We start from the raw sequence: 25,928 nt of genomic DNA, 5'->3' as shown, positions 1-25,928 counted from the left end.
TCTTCCACTTAACCGAGCAGGGGTGTTGGGGTGCGGGCGGGGCTGGGGGCGGGGATGCGACATACTGACAAGCTTGAAAATGTAGAAAGATCCTGCGGTCTTGCCCCTTGAGTTAGGAAGAGGAAGGATCCAGGTTGCAGACGGTGGAAGGTGGGGAGGGAGAGCATCAGCACCAAGGCACACAGTGCCTTCTGAGAGCCCTTCCTGGAGCCCTTCCTGCTGGGGGCCTGCGTCCTGCCCTCTGGCACCTGGACCCCTTTGTCAGGGATCTAATCAAGCCCCTCTTTGTCGCCCCCCCCCCCGGTCACCCCAGTCTTCCATACCTTGGTTCCCCCGCCCCCTGCCACCATCACGGTCTTGCTGGCAGGTGCATAGGAGACCCCCTGTGACAAAGGAAACTGGCCTCCCGGCCTACTCCGCCCACTCCCTGCCAGGCCTGGCCACACCTCCACTCTTCTCTCAGTCTGGGGGCCCAGTGCCTCACCACCACCACCTTCCGCCCTCTGTCCACATTCGGAGACGTCAAACACCAGCCTGCCTTGTGGCAGCAAGGTCTTTCCTCCGGCACCTGCTTGCTGAGCCAGCCACCGTTCTGTGTGCTGAGGGTCCACAGACCCCTCTCTCCCTCCCCCTGGGCCTTTTCACAAGGGGAGAGGCTGGCCACGAGCAAAGAGGCGACGGTTGGGGGAGAGAAGGACCCACGGGGCTGCGGGGGGCCATGGGGAGGGCAGTGGGCTCACGCCTGTCCCCTCTTTCCATCTTCCTCCACCCTGCACGGCGGCTCTCCTCGCCCTGACGTGCTCTTTCCCCCTTGAGTGGGGGCGTCCTGTGAGCCGGACTGGGCTGTGTCCTTGCACACCGCCTGTCCTGGAGTGGGCCCTCTGGGAATAATTGTGCAGTCCGTGAACGGGGCATTGAAGTCCAACAGCCATGATCTGCATAGCGTCACCATGTTTTACCATTGTCTCAAATGTTTTGTTATATATTTACACGTATATTTAAATGTTTATGTATTTGTATATATATTTTAAAGCTTATTTATTTATTTAGAGAGGTACAGAGACAGTGTGAGTGGGGAGGGGCAGAGAGAGAGGAAAAGAGAGGCTCCCAGGCAGGCTCTGTGCCGACAGCACAGAACCCGATGCGGGGTTCATACTCATGAACTGTGAGATCGTGACCCGAGCCAAAGCCGATGCTTAACCAACAGCCACCCGGGCACCCCTGTCTCAAAATCTTTAAATGCCTTTCCTGCCTTCCTTCCTTCCCTCAGTTCCAAGGACTGTCTGAGCCGTTGATGGAAAATCCTAGAAAATGCAAACTAATCTGCAGTTACAGAAAGCACATCAGCATTTGCAGGGATGGGCAGGAGGGAGGGATGACAAAGGGACACGAGGACACTTCAGCATGATGGAAATGGTCAGTCTTGATTGTGATGATGGTTTCATGAGTGTATGTTTACAAAACTTTAAACTGTATGCTCCAAATATGTGCATTTCATCATATGGCAAGGACACCTCAGTAAAGCTTTTAAAAACAAGAAATGCGTGTAACACACACTCACCGAAGGAAAAAGCACTTAGCCCAGCAGGGGCACCTGGTGGGGGTGGGCGGGTCTTTCCTTCCTTCTACTTTAGGGTCCCCACCAGGGAAGAACGGGCCATGTGGGAATAAAGAGTGCCCACCTCCCAAGGTCATCGCCATGGGGACATCACCCACCTTTGCTGAGCTGCACCAGTTCCCCTGGGATCTCATTTGGCCCGGGTTGGAATTGTTGCCATCAGGCCATTCGGTTGGTGGTGAAGGCAGCTGGATGGAGACAGCCTCACTCATGGACATGACACTGTTAATGTCCAGTGACAGAAGAATGTTCACTATTATTTTCTATTTGGGGCTTCTCTAATGGGAAAGGAAGGGGGGGGGACACAGGAAGAGGAGCCCTGAGTTGTGAAGAAGTGTAAGGCATGAGACGAGTTAGGAGCCAAAGGAGGAAACTGAGAAGCTGGGGCTCAGGGGCTGGTTTGGGCTGTGGCAGGCATGTCCCCTCTTTGTAGTGCAATCTGCCTCTTGCTTTCTGTGAGCAGTGGAAATGAAGGGCACCTCATAAAGAATATCCTTTCGATTACTGCTAGACTTGGATCATGCCCTTGGACCAGTCAGGTGAGCCCAGAGGTGGGTGGGTGGATATTTTCAGTTGTGGTGAGCTTACACCCAAAGCTTGATCTTGACCATGACCTCAGGAATTGCTTCGCGTTTTCACACAGGCTGCATGGGGTATCCTCCCTTCCCAGCACCCGAGGGGCCTGCTCGCAGCTAGAAGGGCACGGGAGCCGGGGCCGATGGTCAGATTACAGCAGACCCTGGGTGGCCACCACCCATCCACTCAGCAGCTTTGGGGTGGGAAGGGGTGAGAGGGAAGGAGAGACCCTTTGAACCATCTACCTGGTGTTTGAACCCCATTCAGGTGTGCGCGCGCATCCTTCCCGGTTCCTCGAGAGGGCGTCCTGGGCCAGTGCAACGCCACTGCGAGGCCCTTGTTGAAATGCAGACTCTGATTAAATGGGTCTGGGGCCTGAGATTCCGCTTTTCTCACAGGTGCTCAGGCGATGTCCATGCTGCTGGTGCTTGGACCGACCACAGCAAGTAGCAAGGACTTCCGGAAGAAATGGGGTAAATCAGTGAGGCCCTGAAGCACATCAGCGCCACCTTACAATGCGATTGTTATAAACAAGAGGCAGGGCATCACCTTAGACCTACCAAACCAATTCCCAGGGGTCATTGCCCAACTGAGGTCCCCAGGGACATCGTCTACTTTTCTGTGCTGGGTGCAACTAACCAATCCTCCTCTCCCATCCACCCTTACCAACGTGCAGACAGCTGACATGGACACCCACACGTACACCGAACTACCAAACTATGAAGGCTTCTGGGAGGAAGCCCCCACCCATGCTTCCTTTTCTTTCTTTCTCCTGCCCCTGGGCAAGAAGGGGTGGGCACGATTATGGGGTTGGCTGTCCTGGTTTGTCCAGGCAGCCACGACCGGGGGCCTGCCAGTTGCCGGGCCAGTGACATCATGATGGAGCGTAATGCCGTGTCCCCGCTGGAATACAAACTAAGGACTTTTTTTTAGCCACTGATGCAATTCCTTTAGGCAAGGATCATCCTTGGATGGTAAAACCATTACATAAAGGTGGTCAGGGAACAAGATAGTCGTAGGGTCTCAAGGTATTACCCCAGGTTTCTTGTAAATTTGGAAGGGAAAAGGAGAGACCTGGCAGCCACGACCTTGACCACGTGATTAAACTAAATCAAGCCTCCCCAACAATAGGACAGCCTGATCCAGTACCTCCTGATGCTGTTGGTGGGGAGGGGGTAGAACCCAGCACTTTGTCAAAGCAGTTAAGCTGAATGTAACGAGGGCAGATCCAGACTCTGGGGCTTTGTGCAAGGCAGCTGCCCTGCACTCTTCCAAGAGGTCAATGTCATGCAATTAAAACAACAACAACAACACAGAGTGGATAGATTGTTCTGGATTAAAAGATACTAGACACACAACAACCAAATGTAACGTGTGTGGCCTTGATTGGATCCCGGGTCCAGAAAGAAAAACAAACAAGCTTTAAAGGCATTAGTGGTACAATTGGAGAGATGTGGGAGCAGCTGATGATTGGGTTGTGCTAAATCCATGAGCATATTAAGGGTGTTGTGGTTTCTCCTGGAGTGGGAGCATTGGTGTTGGCACCTCCTTTGCAAAACGTGTGTGTAGAAAGGAGAGAGCAGGTGTCGCAGTGTGCACTCTGGGGGCCAGCTGCCTGAAGGGAATGCAGGTATCCGCTGTCAGATGTTGCGAGGGTCCTGTGGATTGACAAATTTCAAACTCCAGAGTTGGGAAAATAGGAACGAGGACTTGTGCTGGGCCATTGAAAAGAGAAGTGTGCAGAGAGCCTGCCCTTGGCTCAGGCCTCCTTTCTCTGGCTTCTCTTCCCGCCCCCCTCCCCCCCCCCCCCCCCCGACGCTTTGTGTGGAGCTCGGTGTGGAGGTCCCCGTGACACTTCTCTGGGCCCTGGAAGCCAGAGACACAGGTACACCCAGGGTATACCCTTGGGCACTCGGGTCAGCCAGCCTAGAACCATTGATCAGGACTCGGGGCCCCAGGGCAGGGGGCAACTTCCGGCTTCTGCTCCCCCCCCCCCCCGCCCATTTCTTAATCCGCAGGTGGGGTTGGCGGAGTCCTCACGTAGCAGCCTACGGCCCCACTAGAAATTTATGTAGTTAACCCCCTACTCCCCGCGTTACCAAGAGTGGGAGGGGCCTTTAGCAGGCCCCCGCCGGACACACAGGCCAGCGCTCCTTTCTCAGCCCCCTCCGCCCTTCTGCCTCCTCCTCGCCTTGCCCAGAGATGTCGGATCCCAGCACTTGGGACATGGCGAGGAACCCCCCACCGCGAGCCCCCGCACCGCTGCGCCCGGCTCCTTAGGTCAGGGCCTGGGGACTGGCTCCGGCCGGGGGTGGGGGGGTCGGGGTGTCGGAGGACCCGCGGCCCGCGCGGGAGGCGAGCGTGCCACCCCACCCGCGCGGCCGCCACCGCCACCGCCGCCCTCTTTGTCTGCGGCTCCGCGCCCGGGGGGCGGGGCGGGCGCGCCTGGGCCCCGCCCTCCGCCGCCCGGGGCGTCGCAGCCGGGGGCGGGGCGGGGCCGAGCCCTCCCCGCCGCTCGCGCGCGCGCGCGCGCGCGCGCGCGCGCGCCCCCCCAAGCCCTGCAGCGGCCGGTCGGTCGGCCCGCTTCCCGCGCAGCCTTCGCCCGCCCCCGTGGCCCCCTCGCCTACTCCCGGCGGCCCCCACCCCTTCTCGAGGTCCGGTCCCCGCAGTCCTTCCCCCCACCCCCACCCCGCCGTCCTGGGCAGGAAGTTTCCCCCGTGCGAACCTCCCGTCGGCGTTCAGACCGCTCCGGTGTCTCGCCTGGTAAAATGCAAAGGCGGCGCTCTCCCGCAGCCCCCGGCCACTCCCACCCCATTCTTTGCAAAAGTTCCCCAAAGGCTGAGTCTCTACGGGCCGAGCTTCAACCCCCCCCCCCCCCCCAGCCAGCTGGGTGCCCCCCTCTGCGGCGGTCCACCTCTTAACAAATGCAAATGCCAACGGTCAGTCCTTTCCTCCTCGTCGCTCTGTCCTGCTCTGATTCCCCCCTCCTCTCTGGCTGACCCGTAAACTCTGGGTCTCTCTCTCCACCCGCTCATGGTCCTCCATGGGCCTCTTTCCTTGTCTACGTTCAACCCCTCGTGGTCTCCTCCATCTCATGGTTTTATTTTATTAAATTCTTTTTTATTTTTAAGTAATGTCTGGGCCCAATGTAGGGCTCGAACCCACAACTCTGAGATCAGGAGTCACATCCTCTACCGACTGCGCCAGCCAGGCGCCCCATCTCATTTTAAATCAAGAACATTCCCTAGTTGAATTCCTTAACAGTGGTCACATGACAACCAGTTTGGTGGTTTGGGTTTGGGACACATGTAGGTGGAATGGGGCAATGGGGATGTCTGCATGTTTCAGGGGCTTCACATCAGAGACAAAAATTTTCCATTAATAAAACATGCCCACCTCCTGTGTTTACACCAACCCCTGCATCCTCCCCAGGGGTCCTCACTTCTGTGGCCTCTGGGGATCTAGGCGGCAGTCTTATATTTTTATTGTGGAAAAAAATATGACATAAAATTTACCGTGAGTGCCATGTATACATTCACAGTGTTGTGCAACCATCCCCACTGTTTATTTCCAGAACACGTCCACCATCCGAAAAGGGAACTTCATACCCATGAAACAGGCACTCCCATTCTCCCCTCCCCGAGCCCCCTGCAACCACTCATCTGCTTTGTGCAGATGAGTGTGATTTCCATTCATCTGGAATCATACAGTATGTGCCCTTTTGTGCCTCTGCCTTCGTTTCCCTGACTAGACTGTTCCCATCCATGTCGTAGCAGGTATCAGGACTTCATCCGTTTATGTGGCTGAATGACCCGCTGTGTGGGTGTTACTGCACTGTGTTTATCCATCTGTTGGTAGACATTTACGGTGCTTCCAAATTTTGGCGATTATGAATAGTGCTGCTCTGAACATTTGTGTACGAGTTTTTGTTTGGATGCCTGTTTTCCATTCTTGTGGGATTGCTGGGTCATATGGTAACTCTAGACTTTTCCACATGCACTGCCCCATTTTACATTCCCACAAGCAATGTGTGAGAGTTTCATTTTTCCACATCCTCATCAACATTTCTTTTCCATTGCTTTTTAGATCTTATTTTTTAATTTTTTAAAAGTAATCTCCACATCCAATGTGGCGCTCGAACTCATGACCCCGAGATCGAGAGTCGCATGCTCTTCCGACTGGGCCAGCCAGGCGTCCCTCTTTTCCATTTTTTAATTCCACCTAACCCTAGTGGGGCGGGTGAGGCTGTATGCTCTAGATATGCCCTTTCCTGATGATGGGTGATGTCAGGCACTCTCTCTTGCGCTTGCTGGGTGTCCTTCCTCCCACCCTGTCCCTTGTCCCGAGCCCAGCAGCAGGTCCTGGCAGTCCCCATCTCCACTGCCACCTCCATGTCAGGCCAAGCTATCGTTATCTCTGGTCTGGGCCACTGTGGTTGCCTGCTGGTCTTTCCCCTGCCGCCACTTGGTCCCCTGCTCCGTGCTCCTCACGGAGGCCATGACGATGGCCGGCCTCTCCTGTGTGTGCGCGTTATTCTCTGGGAGCACCAAGGGCTTAGTGATGCCTGGAATGTTCTTCAAAGTCCCTCCCGTGGCCGCCTCCTTGTCATCATTCAGGTCTTGTGCCAGTATCCCCAGGGAGACCGTCCCCACTTCAGCATTTTCTCCCACATAACTCAGTGGGATGAGTTATGCAGCCCGATGGCTGGTTTCTTGCCTGGGTTCTGCCCTGGGGCACCAGCCTCCCCTGCCCCAAGGGATCACGTCTGCCTCATTCATGGCTGTTCTTCCAGTCCTCCCAGTGTTCTGATGAGTGTTAGTCTGGGGAAGGCTGTGGGCCTGCTGCGCTCGGGAACACATGCCCTCTTCCTTCCAGTGGTTCCCAGATGACTGAGGACACAGAGGGTCATTTGTGCACCCATAACCCTGTGCTGAGCTCATCTGCTGGGCTGTCTGCCGCGGAGCTCCTGACATGCGCTTTGCCCCCTTCCCCTCCCAACGTCTTGCCACAGCCTGAAGCAGTCAGCTTCTGGACGGGTGCCCTGGGGCAGAGGGGAGCCCTCCCTGCTGCCTGGGCCCCCTTCTCCACTGTCCCTCTGCTTCCTGGAGAAGCCACTTGGAGACAGCGCAGGTTTGGGCCTGGAGTCCCTTGTCTTCAGCCCCCTGGGAACGAGAGAATGCAGTGGGCAGTGGCCTAGTCGCCCAGACCCACTTCCATACAGCCTCTGACGCCCCACTCCCCTTCCTTGCTCACTCCCAACACCCCTGATTGCCAGAAAGTTCTTCCCACCCCCACCAAAACTCCCTCCTGACTCTCCTTTATTTTTATTTTATTTATTTACTTTTTAATTTACAACCAAGGTAGCATCTAGTGCAATAATGATTTCAGGAGTAGCATCCAGTGATGCATGCCCTACATATAACACCCAGTGCTCATCCCAACAAGTGTCCTCCTTAATGCCCTTGCCCAATAAGCCCATCCCCACACCCATGATCCCTCCAGCAAACCCTCAGTTTGTTCTCTATTTTTAATAGTCTCTTGTGTTTTCTCCCCTCCCTGTTTTTATATTATTTTTGTTTCCCTTCCCTTACGTTCGTCTGCTTTGTCTCTTAAAGTCCTCATATGAGTAAAGTCATATGATATTTGTCTTTCTCTGACTGACTAATTTCACTTAACATAATACCCTCCAGTTCCATCCACGTAGCTGCAAATGGCAAGATTTCATTTTTTTTTTCAACGTTTTTATTTATTTTTGGGACAGAGAGAGACAGAGCATGAACGGGGGAGGGGCAGAGAGAGAGGGAGACACAGAATCGGAAACAGGCTCCAGGCTCCGAGCCATCAGCCCAGAGCCCGACGCGGGGCTCGAACTCACGGACCGCGAGATCGTGACCTGGCTGAAGTCGGATGCTTAACCGACTGCGCCACCCAGGCGCCCCAAGATTTCATTCTTTTTGATTGCCGAGTAATACTCCCTTGTCTATATAGACCACATCTTCTTTATCCATTCATCCATCGATGGACATTTAGGCTCCTTCCGTACTTTGGCTATTGTTGATAGTGTTGCTATAAACATGGGGGTGAATGTGTCCCTCCGAAACAGCATACCTGTATCCATTGGATAAATGCCTAGTAGTGCAATTGCTGGGTCGTAGGGTAGTTCTATTTTTAGTTTTTTGAGGAACCTCCATACTGTTTTCCAGAGTGGCTGCACCAGCTTGCATTCCCACCAGCAATGCAAAAGAGATCCTCTTTCTCCGCATCCTCGCCAACACCTGTTGTTGCCTGATGTGTTAATGTTAGCCATTCTGACAGGTGTCAGGTGGTATCTCATTGTGGTTTTGATTTGTATTTCCCTGATGGTGAGTGATGTTGAGCATTTTTTCATGTGTCGGTTGGCCATCTGGATGTCTTCTTTGGAGAAGTGTCTATTCATGTCTTTTGCCCATTTCTTCATTGGATTCTTTGTTTTTTGGGTGTTGAGTTTGATAAGTTCTTTATAGATTTTGGATACTAACCCTTTATCTGATATGTCATTTGCAAATATCATCTCCCATTATGTCAGTTGCCTTTTAGTTTTGCTGATTGTTTCCTTTGTTGTGCAGAAGCTTTTCGTTTTGATGAGGTCCCAGTAGTTCATTTTTGCTTTGGTTTCCCTTGCCTCCGGAGACGTGTTGAGTAAGAAGGTGCTGTGGCCCAGGTCAAAGAGGTTCTTGCCTGCTTTCTCCTCGAGGATTTTGATGGCTTCTTGTCTTACATTGAGGCCTTTCATCCATTTTTAGTTTACTTTTGTGTCTGGTGTAAGAAAGTGGTCCAGGTTCATTCTTCTGCACGTCGCTGTCCAGTTTTCCCAGCACCACTTGCTGAAGAGACTGTCTTTATTCCATTGGATAGCCTTTCCTGCTTTGTCAAAGATTAGTTGGCCATACGTTTGTGGGTCCATGTCTGGATTCTCTATTCTGTTCCATTGATCTGAGTGTCTGTTCTTGTGCCAGTACCATACTGTCTTGATGATTACAGCTTTGTAACACAGCTTGAAGTCCAGGATTGTGATGCTCCCAGCTTTGGTTTTCTTTTTCAAGATTGCTTTGGCTATTTGGGGTCTTTTCTGGTTCCATACAAAGTTTAGGAGTGTGTGTTCTAGCTCTGAAGAATGCTGGTGTTATTTTGATAGGGATTGCATTGAATATGTAGATTGCTGTGGGTAGTATTGACATTTTTAACAATATTTGTTCTTCCTAACCAGGAGCATGGAATCTTTTTCCATTTTTTTGTGTCTTCTTCAATTTCTTTCATGAGCTTTCTATAGTTTTCAGGATATAGATTTTTCACCTTTGGTTAGGTTTATTTTTAGGTATTTTATGTTTTTGGTGCAGTTGTAAATGGGATCAATTCCTTGATTTCTTTTTCTGTTGCTTCATTATTGGTGTATAGGAATGCAGTTGATTTCTGTGCATTGATTTTATATCCTGCGACTTTGCTGAATTCATGGATCAGTTCTAGCAGTTTTTTGGTGGAATCTTTTGGGTTTTCCATACAGAGTATCATGTCCCCTGTGAAGAGTGAAAGTTTGAATTCCTCCTGACCGATTTGGATGCTTTTTATTCCTTTGTGTTTTCTGATTGCTGAGGCTAGGCCTTCCAGTACTATGTTGAATAACAGTGACGAGAGTGGACATCCCTGTGGTGTTCCTGACCTTAGGGGGAAAGCTCTCACTTTTTCCCTATTGAGGAGATATTAGCCATAGGTCTTTCATATATGGCTTTTATGATCTCGAGGTATAATCATTCTCTCCCTACTTTCTTGAGGGTTTTTATCAAGAAAGGATGCTGTATTTTGTCAAATGCTTTCTCTGCATCTATTGAGAGGATCAAGATCACATGATCTTGTCCTTTCTTTTATTGATGTGATGAATCACATTGATTGATTTGCAGATATTGAACCAGCCCTGCATCCCGGGTATAAATCCCACTTGGTTGTGGTGAATAATTCTTTTAATGTGTTGTTGGATCTGGTTGGCTAGTATCTTGTTGAGGATTTTTGCATACGTGTTCATCAGGGAAATTGGTCTGTAGTTCTCCTTTTTAGTGGGGTCTTTGTGTGGTTTTGGAATCAAGATAATGCTGGCTTCATAGAATGAGTTTGGAAGTTTTCCCTCCATTTCTATTTTGTGTAACAGCTTCAAAAGAATAGGTGTTTACTCTTCTTTAAATGTTTGGTAGAATTCCCCTGGAAAGCCATCTGGCCCTGGTCTCTGGTTTCTTGGGAGATTTTTGGTTACTGACTCAATTTCTTTACTGGTTATGCCGACCCTCCTTTAAAGCCTGGGTCTTGTCTCCTCACCCCACTACCTGACTGGCTACCCCAAGCCTGTCCACCCCCTGGTGGGGAGGGGTCCCACCCCTGCCACCTGGCTTGCATTGAGGGGCTGGGGTGGGCATTGTGGGTGGGATGGGCATGGGCTCCTTCTGAAGGCAGACCTGGGGGCCTGTCTGCTCTGCCTCCCTGCCTCTTGGCTGGTGCTTACGGAATCAGTGCTCTCTCCCAACCCCAGGGCCCTCCTGTCATCTTCTGCTGAGACACTGGGACCCACACCTTGGTCACCCACAGAACACCTTCCATAAATCCCACCTTAGAGGGAGCCAGTAGGGAGCAGGCAGAGGGGGCTGGGCCAGGGGAATGGGGGGGGGGGTGTCTGCTCAGTCCTGTCCTGTCCCCCTAGTTAACCTCTTTTTTTTTAATTTTTAAAAATGTTTTATTTATTCTTGAGAGAAAGAGAGACAGAGCATGAATGAGGGAGGGGCACAGCAAGAGAAGGACACAGAATCTGAAGCAGGCTCCAGGCTCTGAGCTGTCAGCACAGAGCCCAACGCGGGGCTTGAACTCACAAACCATCAGATTGTGACCTAAGCCGAAGTCGGATGCTCAACCGACTGAGCCACCCAGGCACCCCCCGCCCCTAGTTAGCCTCTTGAGGCTAACTGGCCAGACCCGTGGTCAGGCCCTTCCGTCTTCTGGAGCCCATTTCCCAGTGGCCCCTGCGGTGGGTGTGGGGCCCTCTCGGCCACTTCGTCTAGGGGGTGGGTGGCTGTGATCCATCCCCCCCACCTGGGCCCACAGCCCGAGGGCCCCCCGGGGCCTCCTTCACTCCCTCTGGGACTCCAGGCACCTGGAAGCCGCCTCTTCCTTTTGTGGGACACCCAGGCAGGGCAATGAAGGCAGTAGAGGGACAAAGGAGTGTCTCCTGAGTCTCGTCGGATCGGATCGGGTGTGGATGTGGAGTGTGATGTAACTTCATTACCACCACTCTCCTTTAATCGGCACCCAAGGGGCTGGAGCCTGGAGGCTGCAGTCCCCGCTTGGGCTGCCCAGGAGCCAGGAGCACAAACCAGAGCCTGCCACCGAGTCTGGAGCCGTGGGGAAACTGAGGAAAGCTCGGAACATATCACAGGCCACGTTGTTTCTGTATGTTTTCTCTCTGATTATAAAGGTGATGTTCATCGGAGAAAGTACTATAAAAAACAAAAGAGAGAAGAATCCCCTGTAAATCCATCTCCAAGATACAACCACTGCTAACGCTTTTCTATTTTTGTGAATTTCCTGATAGTCTTTAAAGAAAGTATTGTGTAACGTTGAACCCATTCGCACATACACACGTACGAGTGAAAACTCAGCCAGCCACCCGTCCCTCCCTGCCTCTGTCCGAGCTGGGCTGCCTCCTACTCACTGAGACCCTTGCTCCCAGAATTGGGGTCACACTGCTTTAAGCAGATCTTTTTGCTTAATATTTTATCGTGAGAATTTTCCAGCCACGTTCTTTTTTTTTTTAAGTTTATAAGCACTTTTTCCCCCCAAAACAGTATAGGCATGTTGTATACAGTTTGGGAAAAGGGGGAAAAAAATCTCAGATTTCCCTCGCACAGTGTTTTTATATATTCTTTCTCAGCCTTTGTCCATAAACAGATATTTTATAAGGTAGGCCTCAGAGTTCCCATGTCATTTTATATCTTTTTTTGAGAAACAGGCTTGCTGTTGGCAGACTGTGGTAGGGCAGCCGTATGCTTCAGTGAGGTCGACACTTCATACCGAAGATCGTTGTAAAGGTTTTGCCACTAAAACGAATTTTGGTACCTCAACGAGTTCAGTATAGAATGACCTCAGGGCCTGGCAGTTGCACTCCTAGGCATACACCCCAAAGATCTGAAAACAGGGACTCAGACGAAAAGTTGCACACAGGGGTGCACGGCAGCACTGTTTGCAGTGGCCCCAAAGTGCAAACAACCCAGTGTCTACTGACAGATGAACGGGCCAGCGAAATGTGGTCCCTGCATTTGGGGGACCAGTAGGGAATATTCAGCCGTAGACAGAATGGAGTGCCGATGCCTCCTGCAGCCTCGCGAGAACCTATAAACCATGCTAAGGACATTGTTCAGTTGCATTTATGTGTGGACAGAAAAGAGAGCGGTAGGGGCTGGGGTGAATGTGGAGACAAGGGGCAGGGGGTCACCTTCTGGGGGGATGAAAATGTGCCAGAACGAGATACAGGCTGTGGTTACAGAAAAATGTGAATGAGCCAAGTGCCACTGAAGTGTATACCTAAAAACTTGTTTTAGTTTATTTAGTTTTGAGAGACAGAGAGAGAGAGAGAGAGAGCAGGAGAGGGGCACAGAGAGAGAGGGACAGAGAGAATCCCAAGCAGGCTCCACACTGTCAGCACAGAGCCCGATGTGGGGCTCACACTCAGGAACTGTGAGATCATGACCTCAGCCAAAGTCAAGAGTTGGACGCTTAAACCGACTGACTGCCCCACCCCCCCCCCAGGCACCTCTGAAGTGCACCCTTTAAATGGTAAAAATGGTAAATGTTGTGTTAGGTATATTTTACAGCAACACAAAAAACTATGCTGCTCTGCACAGCCTTGTAATTCACGTGCTGTCATTATCATTTAGAATCTACTACTTAGAGATGATTTATTGGATCAAAGGGGAAATGATGAACATTTTCAAGATTCTTTAGAGTTATTAACAAATTTCTCCAGAAAGTTTCCCCTCTTAACAGCAGGTGAGATTCAGACAGAGTGTGTGACTGGGCGACAGGGTCAGCCAGGATGAGGGAACCCTTAGTGCCGTGGGGTCTGCGAGGGGCCACTGTCCTTGGGACCTGTGGAGCCGGGGCTTGCCAGGTGCTTTGGTGTCTGGGGACCCAGGGCAGCGAGTGCTCTCCCAGTGTGTAAACGGGAACCGGGCCACATGCTAGGAGAGTGTGAGGGCCGCCTGGGCCACATTAGAGCAACGGGCGCACCTCCAAGGCTTCGATCCCCTCTCCCCACCATGTAAGTGGAGTGACTTCCAGCTCAGCCTTGGGTTGGAGCGGCAGGTCTCTGGCCAACCCGCCTGGGCCCATGTCGGTAGCGGGGACCGGCTCCGTGTGTGCGGAGTCCTCAAGCAGGGAGCACCGAGCCCCTCTCTGGAGGGGCAGTGCTTGACGATCCGCTGGCTTTGTGAGCGCACTGTGACACCAGCGGGATTGGCAGTTGGCGGGGGGGGCGTTGAGGTGGGCTTCGGGCGTGTGTGGGTGTCGCAAGACGAAGTGGATTTCTTCTGGATTGTTCCAAAGGCGGGAGGTTTGTACTTGATGAAGGCAGCATCTTCTTTTTTTTTTTCTTTTTTTTTTCTTTTTTTTTTTTTTTTAATTTTTTTTTTTTTTCCAACGTTTATTTATTTTTGGGACAGAGAGAGACAGAGCATGAATGGGGGCGGGGCAGAGAGAGAGGGAGACACAGAATCGGAAACAGGCTCCAGGCTCTGAGCCATCAGCCCAGAGCCCGACGCGGGGCTCGAACCCACGGACCGCGAGATCGTGACCTGGCTGAAGTCGGACGCTTAACCGACTGCGCCACCCAGGCGCCCCTGAAGGCAGCATCTTCTAATAGACTTTCTGACAACGAGCATGGCCAGCAAGCACCGCTCTCCCCAGATCAGAAGTGGCATTGCCAGTGTGATCCTAATTGTGGATTCCCTCTGGATAGAAGGCTCCCTGGCCTGGTGGGAGAGACAGACGTAGAAGCAGAGCTGAGGGCCACCTCGGAGGCTCGGGTGGGGCCCCTAGGGGCCTGGCTTCCCCTCCGAGCTGTGGATGAGGACGTCTCGCCTGCCTGTGGGGAGTCGAATCGCAGGCCTGTCAGGCCATGTCCACATGCTGGGTCTCCTTTTTGTCCCGGGGTTTTCGTTGGGCCTTTCGTGGCGCCCTCAGCATGCGTCTGCTTGCCAGCGAGTGTGACTCTTCGGCCAGGGATGGATGCACCTGGCACCTGTCCTTGCATGGGTGTGGGTGACAGGAGGGAGCCAGGCAGTGATGAGCGGCTACGGGGGGAGGAAAGAAGGATGTGTGAGGCGGGGGACGGAGGAGACCGAATGATAGAGGCTCACCCAGCTTTAAGCAGGGACATGGCGGGGGAGGGAGGGGAGGAGGAGACCCTCTGGAAGGAGAAGGGGATTCAACACAGGGTCAAAACCCGCCCCCCTACCACCGAGCCCTAGCGCCCACCCACACGCGCCACCCGCTCCCACTCCCCACCCACAAAGGCCACCCTCACGTACGCTCTACCCACACCCCTATGCCCGTTCCCACCCACCCACACTCACATGCCCCCAGCCCTCACCTCTGCCACCCTCGTGGGCACCTACCTCCCACGTCCCCCCCAACCGCTGCTTGTATAGAAAGGACGGGCTTTCTTCCACGGTGGCCTGAGATGCCCCGGCGCTGGGCCCCCGCTTCTTCTGCTTCCCACTCGACGCGCTTGTGCGAGCACTCTGAACACAGCCTGGCACAGTCGCCCTTCGGCAAACCGGAGCGGCTCTCTGTCCCTGCTTTGTGGCTATTCGCAGTAACAGCCATCAGGCCACCCAGCCCAGAAAGCTCCATGGCCCCAAGCCCCCCAGTGTCGCCCTCCAAGTAGGTGATGGCATCGCGAGCTGCCCAGCGGGCCTCCCTGCCCCCGGCTGCCCCTCCACACGCAACCGTTTTGAAATCTTTCTCAACTACAGAAAAGCTTCCAGCCGTCCGACCTCGCTTTTGGCCCGTTGGCCTCAGCGTCTCTCCCCTAAAAAGGCAGGTCCGAAGCCGCCTGCGCACACCCATCCCTGACCCCATTCTATTCCTTCCCTTGTGGGCGGATTTGGGTTTGTCATCCTGATGCCCGTTTTCTCCTACTGATACCCTTAATGAGCACAAGTGTTTCCATACACCACACGCACGAGCGAGCCCGATTCTTTGATCGATTCTACCCACGGCACATCCTTGGGCTGTTTCCCCGCATTGGCCATTGTGACACGATGCTGCTGACACCCCAGCGGCCAGAAGGGGCATCTTTCCAAATGCTTATGGCTTGCTTCGGGCTCCCTCTTCCGTGAGTGTTGGTTTTCCTGTTGAGTTGTTTGTATTTTCTTATTGTTTTGTTGGAAATCTTCTGTGTAACGCTCTGGGTAGTCCTTTATCGGTTCTATGCTTGTAAGGATCTTCTCACAGCCGATCTCTTTTCACCGTGCTTATGTCCTTTGTTCAAATTTATGTCTTTTCCATTCTTGCTTGTCTGTTTTGTAACCTTAAGAATTGCTTCTCTGTTGCAACATCATTGACATTGTTCTCTCGCCTCGGAGGTAGGCGATTTTGCTTTGTCCATTTAGGACTTTGATCCATTTTGGATCGCCTGTCGGGGGCTTGGAGTGTGGGCAGCAGGGGAGGAGCGGGAGTGGGTCCCGGGTGTCTCTGTGGGGACAGTCTCTGGCGTGTGTGCACGTTTGCGTGTGACCCGAGGAGGGGAATCTGAGGGCAAGCCGGCCTCGTTTCGGACAATGTTGAGGCTGGTGTGCACGACTTTCTCTAACTCGAGATGGCAGGATGAGGACAGGGCTCGAGGCAGGACGAGAAGAGGTCTTAACACAACACTGGGTCCTCACTGTGTGCCTGCCCCCGAGATACTCTGCCCATCCCCCACACTTCCGTAGCACCCCCCCCCCCCCCCCCCGGTGGCTCTCACCCCCTGTGGGAGGGGCTCATTTCTTACTGGTCACCGGCTGTCTCTGCCCTGCTTACCTTCATTGGCTTGGGGGGCCCACCCTGCGTGAGGAAGGGGAAAGAGAGGAGGCTGAAGGAACACGCGGGTCAAAGGGAAGGCTGCTGGGCTGCCCAAGCGTCACTCTGATGACTCATGACCCATCTCTAGCGGCGCCCATCCTCCTCGTGACATCCCAGCCCACCCCGCATTCCCCTCCCCACTGTCTGGGCCCAGTTTCCATAGCAACGCTGCAGCCGGAAAACCAACAGATTCCAGGGAGAAAGACATTCCTGCATTTCTCAGTGTCACCTGAGCATCCTGTTGCACATTTGTGGCTCTGCTCCAGGAGTTCCGGGGAGACACCTACCCCTTGGAGATCCCGAGGACAGCCCAGCCCTGTTGCATTTTAGGGAAGCACTTGACTTAAGGGCGCTGGGGCGCTGGGAAGCGTCCGAAACAAAAAGCCCCACTTTGGAGCTGTTGCTAATTTCTGTGGTGCAAGTACTCCCATCACGGCCACCAGCGTGATGTCGCTGAACACGGAAAGAGATGCAGGTCCCGCGCCATTATGTAGGATGTCCTCTTTCCAGACACGCGACGCATTAGGAACCCTGAGAGTGCAAACAGGAAAGGGTAGGAAGATCATTAGACAGTCGTGAGCTTGGAGTACTGGCTGCCTTTGCTTGTAATATAATTCATTCCGTTGTAAGATTAGTTCATCAAAATGGCGATAACGGCCGTGTTTAACAAGGGGCTTGCAAATTTCCTGGCAGCTTCACAGTCAACTCTGCTAAGGGCTCCAGGGCCGTTCCTGCCATCCCTGTGTCTACAGGCTTTCCCAGATGGCCCTTTCCTCGCCTTTCCAATGCACACCTGCAGCGGGCCTCTCCCCTGCGCGCTCAGCCTTGACCCTGCAGCCTCTCCGGCCGTACCCGCCACATTCGGACACTTACCATTAGTTGCAAACCAATACCTTCTTGGCTGGTTTTTGTTTTCTTCTTTATGATTTTCTGTGTTTTTCGAATGCTCTACAATGAACCTGTGTTTCTTTGATGATTAGACCCGACTGATTAAAAAAATCTTTTCTGGGGCGCCTGGGTGGCGCAGTTGGTTAAGCGTCCGACTTCAGCCAGATCACGATCTCGTGGTCTGTGAGTTCGAGCCCCGCGTCAGGCTCTGGGCTGATGGCTCAGAGCCTGGAGCCTGTTTCCGATTCTGTGTCTCCCTCTCTCTCTGCCCCTCCCCCGTTCATGCTCTGTCTCCCTCTGTCCCAAAAATAAATAAGCGTTGAAAAAAAAAAAACATTTAAAAAAAAATCTTTTCTGACTATGGAGAGTTTGGAGAGAGGGAGACCTAAATACTGAGGTTATTATTTACAAGGACATAATCAAGTAGCAGATAGGTAATTATTTGGGCTCCATGGCTCAGAGGAGCCACTGGTTGGCCAGGGGGCCCTAGGACTCCCTGTGCTTCCTAAGACGGCCTTCTCCTTGGAATGACAGCCAGGGCTTGATCTGTTATGCGGCAGCCAGAAGACACGATTTTGCAGTTGGGTTGGGCATCTGTGTGAAGAACCCCATCCCCCTGAGACACCCAGGGACAGAGGTGGCACTGTGGGAATTCGGAGACTGGGACCTGTGCCCAAGTGCGGCCCCTCCTCCCTCTTCTTGCTGAACCTCTGTCCTTGCACGGGTGCTGGGTCCGTGGGCCCTGCACTCTCCGTGCTGCCTTCACTTCCCCTTGCAAACCAGCCTCCCCTCTCCTTTCTCCTGATGCGAGCCAGGTGCCCCTGCTCGGGGAGCCTTCCCTACCCCCTTCCTAGATGGGGTGTGGCGGGCCCTGTGCTTCCTTGGTAGCAAAGGTCTGCTTCAGTGGTGACTCGCTGGGTGTGGCCGTTTGCAGTACCCCCACTAGTGCGTGTGCTCCCTTCCGTGAGCTGCCGCCGCCATTTCCCCTCCTTCTGGAACTGCTTCCCGATCTGCACCCTCCGCCCCTCACTGGCCTCGTGGCACGTGTCCTGAACAATGTCCGTGTCTGTTGGGGCCTCAGCCAGGGCCCACCCAGCGCACCCAGGCTGCTGCAGAAACGAGCAGAAACAAGCGGCCAGGCTGGGGCCGGCCCTTTGCCCCCGGTTGCCTTGAGGGCACACCTTGCTCCGCCCAGCGGGGCCCAGAGAGCACTCCACCCTCCGCCCACCACCCACCACCCACCACTGGGGGTCTCTTCCTGGAAGGCTGCAGCAGCCCAGCCTCCTTGAACACCGCCCCCAACTCTGACCACTACAGCCCCGTCTGGCTCATGACCTTGACTCACTCCCTCCCTTCTGCTCCCTCAGTTTCCTCATCTGCACAATGGTGGTTGGGGTCAGGATTCCGGGGGAGATGCACATCAAGGCACCAGAGAAATGGTGATGGTCTTGTAAGGGTCGCTTCCTTGGCACCTCCCTTAGGTTGCCTTGCAGTGTCAGGAGGGAGGCTCTGTGTGTCACCTTCTCTCTTCAGCAAGTCTGTCATTGCCTTGACGACACAGATCCTGTCCTTCGTGTCTGCGTGCTCTTTCCAGCCCTCCGGCCCGAGGACATTTATTGACTGACTCCCGTTGGGAGAGGAATCAAGGTCTTCCTCTAGCCTTGCTGTCAGATGAGCTTCTAGACACCAGCTCTGGCCTCAGTACTGCCCGAAGGAGTGAGGAGGATGGAGGAGTGGGTGGCTTCTGCTGGAGGAGGGCCGGGGCGTGTTCCAGGGCGAGGGCAGAGCCCCCAGACCCAGTGCACGGTCGCCGGGGCTCCCCGAGCCCCGGACGGCACCGTGTAGGGCAGGCGAAGGGGGCTCACTTGAGAATGAGGGTGGAGAGCCCACCCGCCACCGGTGGCAGGTGGCGGAGAGCGGGGCGGGGCTCGCCGCGTGCTCACGGGGGCGTGTCTCTGCCGCAGGTGAACGGGAAGGAGCTCTCCAAGCTGTCTCAGGAGCAAACCCTGGAGGCCCTGCGCTCCTCCAAGGAGCCCCTAGTGATCCAGGTGCTGAGACGCAGCCCCCGCCTCCGGGGGGACAGCTCGTGCCATGACCTGCAGCTGGTGGACAGTGGCACTCAGACCGACATCACCTTTGAGCATATCATGGCGCTGGGCAAGCTGCGCCCGCCCACCCCGCCCATGGTCATCCTGGAGCCGTACGTCCTGTCTGAGCTGTGAGTCGCCCTCAGGAGGGCCCCGGGCCCTGCCTCCAGAGAGGGCACGCCACCCAGACGCTGCCTTGCCGCAGCTCTGGGCACGGCAGGGAGACCCCGACTGGCCTGTCCTCTCAGGCGGGAAGCAGGCTCCTTGGCCTCCAGAGCTGACTGTGGCATCCACGGGCTCAGAAATTTCTAGGCTTCTAGCCTCAGGCTGGACAGCAGCCGGTGAAGGGACCAGGGGAGGCTGACATACAGGTTCCCTGTGGTAGCTACCCCAGGGCCAGGGGACTTTGCTGCCTCGGCCCTTCCTTCTTCCTCCTCTGTCCCCCTCTGCCGTCCATTGTCTTCTGCCTCTCAAGCCTCCCTCTCTGAATCTTCCACCATCCTGGTCTGTCCCATCCATCTCTTCGGCTTCTTTCTGGCCCGCTCAGAAGAAGGGCCTCTTGTCCAGGCCCGTGGCTCACTCCGCTAATCGAAACCCGGGCTGCAGGGAGGTAGTCCCGGGATCCCCTCCTCTGCCGAGAGCGAGGCCCCTGGCCGCCAGCAGCCACGCTTAGCCTTGGGGCCAGGAGGGCTGCCCCTGGAGGTAGAGCGGGCCCTCCTGCCCTCCCCAGCAGTCCTCTGGGGCCTGGATAACTCCTGGGGGCGTTGCATGAGCGGGGCCAGTGCCAGGTGGGAGGGACACCTGTAGTTTGGAGAAGTTGGTACCCTGTCGGCCGGTGGGGGCTGGGCAATGGGGTGGGGCGGGGTGGGGAGAGGTAGGCATGCCTGTGTCCTCAGTGCAGTCCCCTGCACACTCCTGTCCAAGAAGCATTCCCGGCCTTTGCATGGATGCATGTATGTAGCTCAGAAGCAGGGGCTCCGTGCTGAGCGCGCTGGGACCGGCCAGCCTGGGGGCTGAGGCTAGGGCGTGAGACCAGATGGTTGGCCTGACCCCCCTTCTCCTGGGCAGCCCCCCCATCAGCCATGAGTATTATGACCCAGCGGAGTTCATGGAGGGCGGCCCACAGGAGGCAGACCGTATGGACGAGCTGGAGTATGAGGTGAGCCAGGCGGCCAGGCCGGGACAGGGCCCACAGCCAGCTCCAGGGGCCAGCCCCGGGATGGCTGTCTGTAGCCCGGCTCAGGCCTGGCTCCTGTTGTCTGCAGGCGGCCGAGCCTTGTGGCCCTTGCCCACGCGCGACTGGTGACTCAGGCTCACGGGCCAGGTTGGGTCAGGTTGGACTGAGTCGGGGGGGGCACGGGAGAGGTCCCTCAGCCAGTCCGTGTCAGCGAGTGTGTGTCCCACGCATGTCCGTGTCCCGTGCGTCCCGTGTGTCTTGTGTGTGTCTGGGCATTTCCCGGTAGGGTAGGCCGTGGCACACTCGCGCCCCTGGGGATGGCAAGAGAGACCCTCTGAGTCGGAGGCTGGAAGCTTGGCTCAGGTGATGTGCCGCTGCTGGGGGTGGGGCTGGGCCGTGGGGCTGGGCTGTGGCTGCCGGCCGTGCAGCACGCCTCCGCGCTCACACGTTCTGGGGGCTTCCTTCCTCCGCGCCCCCCATTCCCCGCGTGGCAGGAGGTGGAGCTGTATAAGACCAGCCACCGAGACAAGCTAGGCCTGATGGTTTGCTACCGCACGGACGATGAGGAGGACCTGGGCATCTATGTTGGAGAGGTACGAAGGCGGGGCGCAGGAGTAGAGTGTTCTAGGAGGCGGTGGAGCCCCACGCCTCCTCCCTGTGTGCCAGGACATCAGGGCCAGACTCTGATGGTGTCCACCTGCACGGCACCAGCAGCGGGGGGAGGCACCGTGGTGGCGGGTGCTGACGCAGGGTCTGGCACGTGGAGAGTCCCCGCACCTACCCCTGTGGCCTGTCCTTGTCGCCCAGGGCACTGAGGCTGCGCCCAGGGCACTGAGGCTGCGCATAAAGAGCCGACCGCTGGGGATGGGGCCTGCTTAGCATCACATAGGGCAGCTGATGTCTTCCATGTGTGTTCATCCCGGCAGCCCTCCCCAGGGGGGGGATGGGGACAGTGATGGGGACAGTGAGCGAGGCCGAAGTCCCAGCCAGGCTTTGTTCCCCTCCCACGCCCTGCAGCCAGCCTCTCCCGGTACTCACGGGATCCTTCTTCCCCACCGGCCCATGGCAGATGTCTGTGTGTCCGCAGGAGGGTGGATGGCTCCCCAGCTGCCCCCCACGTGCTGGTAGCACTCTGATCAAGTCAGCCTCCGTATGACTGTCTGACTGTCCACCAAGCCCCAGGGCTGATATTTTGGTGTGGACGTATGCGAGGGAAAGTGTCCGGCTGCCGCCATTTACCCAGCCAGTGACAGGTTTCCATGCAAAAAGTATACGAGTGCCAGCTGGGGGCATGGGCCTGGGCCTGGGGGTGGTGGCCAGGGGCTGGGAAGCTCTCGGCTGGCAAGTTCGCAGCTCGTGCTGGGGAGCGGTGACTAGCCCAAGACCCAGTTTTGTTCCTGCCTCCTGGAGCTTGGAAGCGTCTGGTCTGAGCTGCAGACGGAGCAAGCAAGGAGGAGGCTTCAGTTTGCTTTGGGGGGTTGGGGGTCCCCAAGGTGAGGCTGCCCCTTGCTACCCAAAGGGAACCTTAGTGAAGCGTGCCGGGCCACCGTGATGCATCTGCCTTGCAGGTGAATCCCAACAGCATTGCAGCCAAAGACGGCCGGATCCGCGAGGGCGACCGGATCATCCAGGTGAGCAGGGCCGGCAGGCCTGACCGAGGCCTTGCTGCCCTGGCCGCCCAGCTACCGGTCCATAGCCAGCCCCAGCTCTCTCCAGCTGTGCCTGAAACCAGGGAGAGAGCTGGGTCTCCTCCCTCTCCTGTACTGCTGCCCCTGGTGGCTCCCGTGTGCTCATGGGATCTGCTGGCATCGAGGAGGGCCTGTGCCGCTCTGGCACCTAGTCAGCCTCTCCATCCATCCTGCAGGCATGAGCACCCCCCCCCCCCCCGCCCCACACCACATTGTCCTCGGGGCACAAGTGCTCTTGCACGGGCCGGGCTGTCCTGGTCCTGAGCACCTTCCAGCCAGTTTCCATCCTGTCAGAGCTCCAGAGCCTTTCCTGGCTCACAGTGCTCTGCCTGGAGCTCCCTGCGAGGGCATCCGTGCAGTTCGGCCGGGGCCCGTGCCACAGCCAGCCCTGGCGTTCTTGTTGACGGTCCCTTGGCTTGTCACAGATAAATGGCGTGGACGTCCAGAACCGGGAAGAGGCGGTGGCCATTCTGAGCCAGGAGGAGAACACCAACATCTCGCTGCTGGTGGCCCGGCCTGAGAGCCAGGTGTGTGTGCCCGGTGGGATACTGTGGGACCCCTGGCATCGGGCTTCTGCCTTGGAAGCTGCTGATCTGTGACAAGGGCGAAGATATGCCAGCGGCCCGGCCCCGCTGGAGGGTGGGTAGTGTCTTTGGGGCGAGTCTGCCCTTCCGGCCTCGGATGGCTGAGTGTTCACCTTCACTGAGACCAGGAGGCCGGGTGTGAGGCCTAGAGGCCGCTGTGGGGGGCGGTGTCTGGGGAGGTCCTTAAAGCAGAGGGGACAGCACGGGCCTGTCTCTGCAGCTGGCAAAGCGGTGGAAGGACAGTGACCGGGATGACTTTCTGGATGACTTTGGCTCTGAGCATGAGGGGGAGCTGCGCGCACGGAAGCTGAAACCCCCCGCTGCCCAGCAGGTGAGGAAGGAGGCCGGAGGCGGGTCGCGGGGAAGGCATATGGGAGGCCGGGGGTGGGGGGGTGGCGGCGGAGGGCTGGACCCAAAGGCCCTTCCGACCCTCCGACCCTCCGACCCTCCGACCCTCCGACCCTCCGACCCTCCGGCCTCCGCGGGCCGCACGCTGAGTGGGGCTCGTCTTTCTGCCTCAGCTTGGCAACGAAGAGGAGAAAGGGGTCCCCGATGTGGGCACGGGCCTGAGCAACAGCCAGGAGCTGGACAGTGGGGTGGGCCGCACCGACGAGAGCACCCGCACCGAGGAGAGCTCCGAGCACGACCTGCTGGGCGACGAGCCCGCCAGCGCCGCCGACACCCCCGGGGCCCTGCGCAAGAGCCGTGACCTGCACTTCAGCATGGACTCCCTGCTGGCCGAGGGGGCGGCGCTGGGCGGGGGCGACCTCCCGGGCCTCACGGAGGAGGAGTACGAGCGCTACCGCGAGCTGCTGGAGATCAAGGGCCACCTGGAGAACGGCAACCAGCTGGGCCTCCCCTTCCCCAGGGCGTCTGGCGGCGGCAACAGCGCCCTGGATGTGAACCGCAACGAGAGCTTGGGCCACGAGATGGCCATGCTGGAGGAGGAGCTGCGACACCTGGAGTTCAAGTGCCGCAACATCCTGCGGGCGCAGAAGATGCAGCAGCTGCGTGAGCGCTGCATGAAGGCCTGGCTGCTGGAGGAGGAGGGTCTCTACGACCTGGGGGCCGGCGAGCCCAAGAAGCACGAGCTGTCGGACATCTCCGAGCTGCCAGAGAAGTCGGACAAGGACAGTACCAGCGCCTACAACACCGGGGAGAGCTGCCGCAGCACCCCGCTGCTCGCAGAGCCCCTGCCGGAGAGCCCCCTGCGGCGGGCCGCCGCCGGCAACTCCAACTTGAACCGGACCCCTCCCGGCCCCGCCGGCCCCACCCACCCCAAGGCAGCCCCTCCGCAGGGGAGCCCCGCCAAGTTCCGATCTCTCTCCCGGGATCCCGAGCTGGGCCGGAGACCGCACTCGGAGGAGCGAGTCCGCCGGAGCCCCAAGCCGGGCGTGACCCTGGAGCGCGTGGGCCCTGAAGGCAGCCCTTACCTCTCGCGGCGCCACCGCGGCCAGGGCCAAGAGAGCGAGCACTACCACAGCTGTGTGCAGCTGGCCCCGCCGCGCGGCCTGGAAGAGCTGGGCCACGGGCCCCTCACTCTGGCCGGCGGCCCCCGGGTGGGCGGGGCAGCGGCGGCCACCGAAGCCCCCCGCATGGAGTGGAAGGTCAAGGTGCGCAGCGATGGGACCCGCTATGTGGCCAAGCGGCCGGTGCGCGATCGCCTCCTCAAAGCCCGGGCCCTGAAGATCCGGGAGGAGCGCAGCGGCATGACCACCGACGATGATGCGGTGAGCGAGATGAAGATGGGCCGCTACTGGAGCAAGGAGGAGCGGAAGCAGCACCTGATCCGGGCCCGGGAGCAGCGGAAGCGGCGCGAGTTCATGATGCAGAGCCGGCTGGAGTGCCTGCGGGAGCAGCAGAACGGCGACAGCAAGGCCGAGCTCAACATCATTGCCTTGAGCCACCGCAAAACCATGAAGAAGCGGAACAAGAAGATTCTGGACAACTGGATCACCATCCAGGAGATGCTGGCCCACGGCACTCGCTCTGCCGACGGCAAGCGGGTCTACAACCCTCTGCTCTCCGTCACCACTGTCTGAGCCCCGCTGTGCTCCGGGGCAGGCCTTCTGCCCCCCTCCCCCCCCCCAGGTCCAGGGAGCCTCCCAAGACCCTGTCCCCTGCTCTCCCTTAGAATCTAGTGTGTGTCTGTGTGTACGCACGGCGTGTGTGCACCTGTCTTTGTGTGTGTGCACAGGACCTTGTTGCCAGAGAGAAGCCCCCGAGGAGAAGGGATGCCTCTCTCCACCGGCTACTTCCTGCTCTCCAAGCACAGCGGCCACGTCGCCAGCTGGCACGGGGGACACCCTTTCCGCTGTGTGCCGGCCACGTGTGCCTAACGCGAGCGCAGGCACACGCACGCGCACACGCAGTCCCCTCTCCGGAGCTCTCGGCGTGGGTACTTGGGGGCGTGGGTACTTGGGGACGGGAAAGGACTGAAAAGGAGAGACGAAGAGGACTGTCCTAAGCACAAGAGAGTGCCTGGCTGTGAAGCTGAGCACGGCCTCGCCCCCTGCCGGGAGACTTGGTTATTTGTAGACAAAGGCACCCCTGAGTTTTGTGGTTTTTCTCCCTTTCTGTGCTTGCCGGTTGTTGTTTTTCTGTTTTGTGGACTTGCCCTGGGGGCTGGCGGCTCCTTCAGGCGGCCTGACAAAGCGGAACCCCCAGTGATGGCTGGGAAGGAGGTGGGTGGGGGGGGAAGGAAGAGAGGGAGGGCTGGGGCAGGGGGAGGGAAGGGTCGGGGAAGAAGGGGAGAAGGGGAAGCAGCTTTCTTGGTGGTCTCCGCCGTGAGGTGTGGGGATGGGCAGCCTTCGATGCGGCCTGCGAGGCCCACTCTGGAGCCCACGTCCTTCCCCGATGACCGAGGGAGAGCCAAGATGGAAGTAGCAGTGGAAGAACTCAGTGACAAGACCCGTGCTGACCTTAGGGAGCGGCCGCACCCAAGAGGGACGGGCCGCCCAGCCGGGTTGCCTGGGGAGAAGACGCTCCCTAAGTGTGGACCCGGCCCAGGCCTCGAGGCCATCCCGGCTCAGAGAGCCTCAGACCAGAGGCACACAGGCTGCCTGCCCCTGCCCCCCCATTGGCATTGGGAGAATAAAGTAAGCTGCCTTTTTGAGGTGACTCCTGGTCTCTCTGTGTTCATTCTCGTTGGGCCAGGACACGGGAAGAAGGTTT

General features: G+C 56.9%; 1 protein-coding gene across 3 annotated transcripts in view; it reads left to right on the top strand.

The window, feature by feature from the left end:
- The window catches only part of PDZD4 (PDZ domain containing 4), a 32,435-nt gene extending 6,986 nt beyond the window's left edge, over window positions 1-25,449 (top strand). Inside the window, exons 2-8 of one of the 3 annotated variants that reach the window (XM_043569798.1) lie at window positions 19,183-19,418; window positions 20,374-20,464; window positions 20,977-21,075; window positions 22,051-22,113; window positions 22,596-22,697; window positions 22,975-23,085; window positions 23,276-25,449. In XM_043569798.1, the coding sequence (XP_043425733.1) occupies window positions 19,183-19,418; window positions 20,374-20,464; window positions 20,977-21,075; window positions 22,051-22,113; window positions 22,596-22,697; window positions 22,975-23,085; window positions 23,276-24,796 (2,223 nt within the window). In that variant the 3' untranslated portion in view covers window positions 24,797-25,449. Of the gene's footprint in view, window positions 1-19,182; window positions 19,437-20,373; window positions 20,465-20,976; window positions 21,076-22,050; window positions 22,114-22,595; window positions 22,698-22,974; window positions 23,086-23,275 lie in introns of all 3 variants that reach the window. The other 2 variants (XM_043569797.1, XM_043569799.1) reach the window with 2 other exon arrangements.
- The last annotated feature ends 479 nt before the right edge of the window (window positions 25,450-25,928 follow it).

The sequence above is a fragment of the Prionailurus bengalensis genome, chromosome X (assembly GCF_016509475.1).
Source record: "Prionailurus bengalensis isolate Pbe53 chromosome X, Fcat_Pben_1.1_paternal_pri, whole genome shotgun sequence".
NCBI classification, from domain to species: Eukaryota; Metazoa; Chordata; class Mammalia; order Carnivora; family Felidae; genus Prionailurus; species Prionailurus bengalensis.
This window is presented reverse-complemented; position numbering and strand designations above follow the sequence as displayed.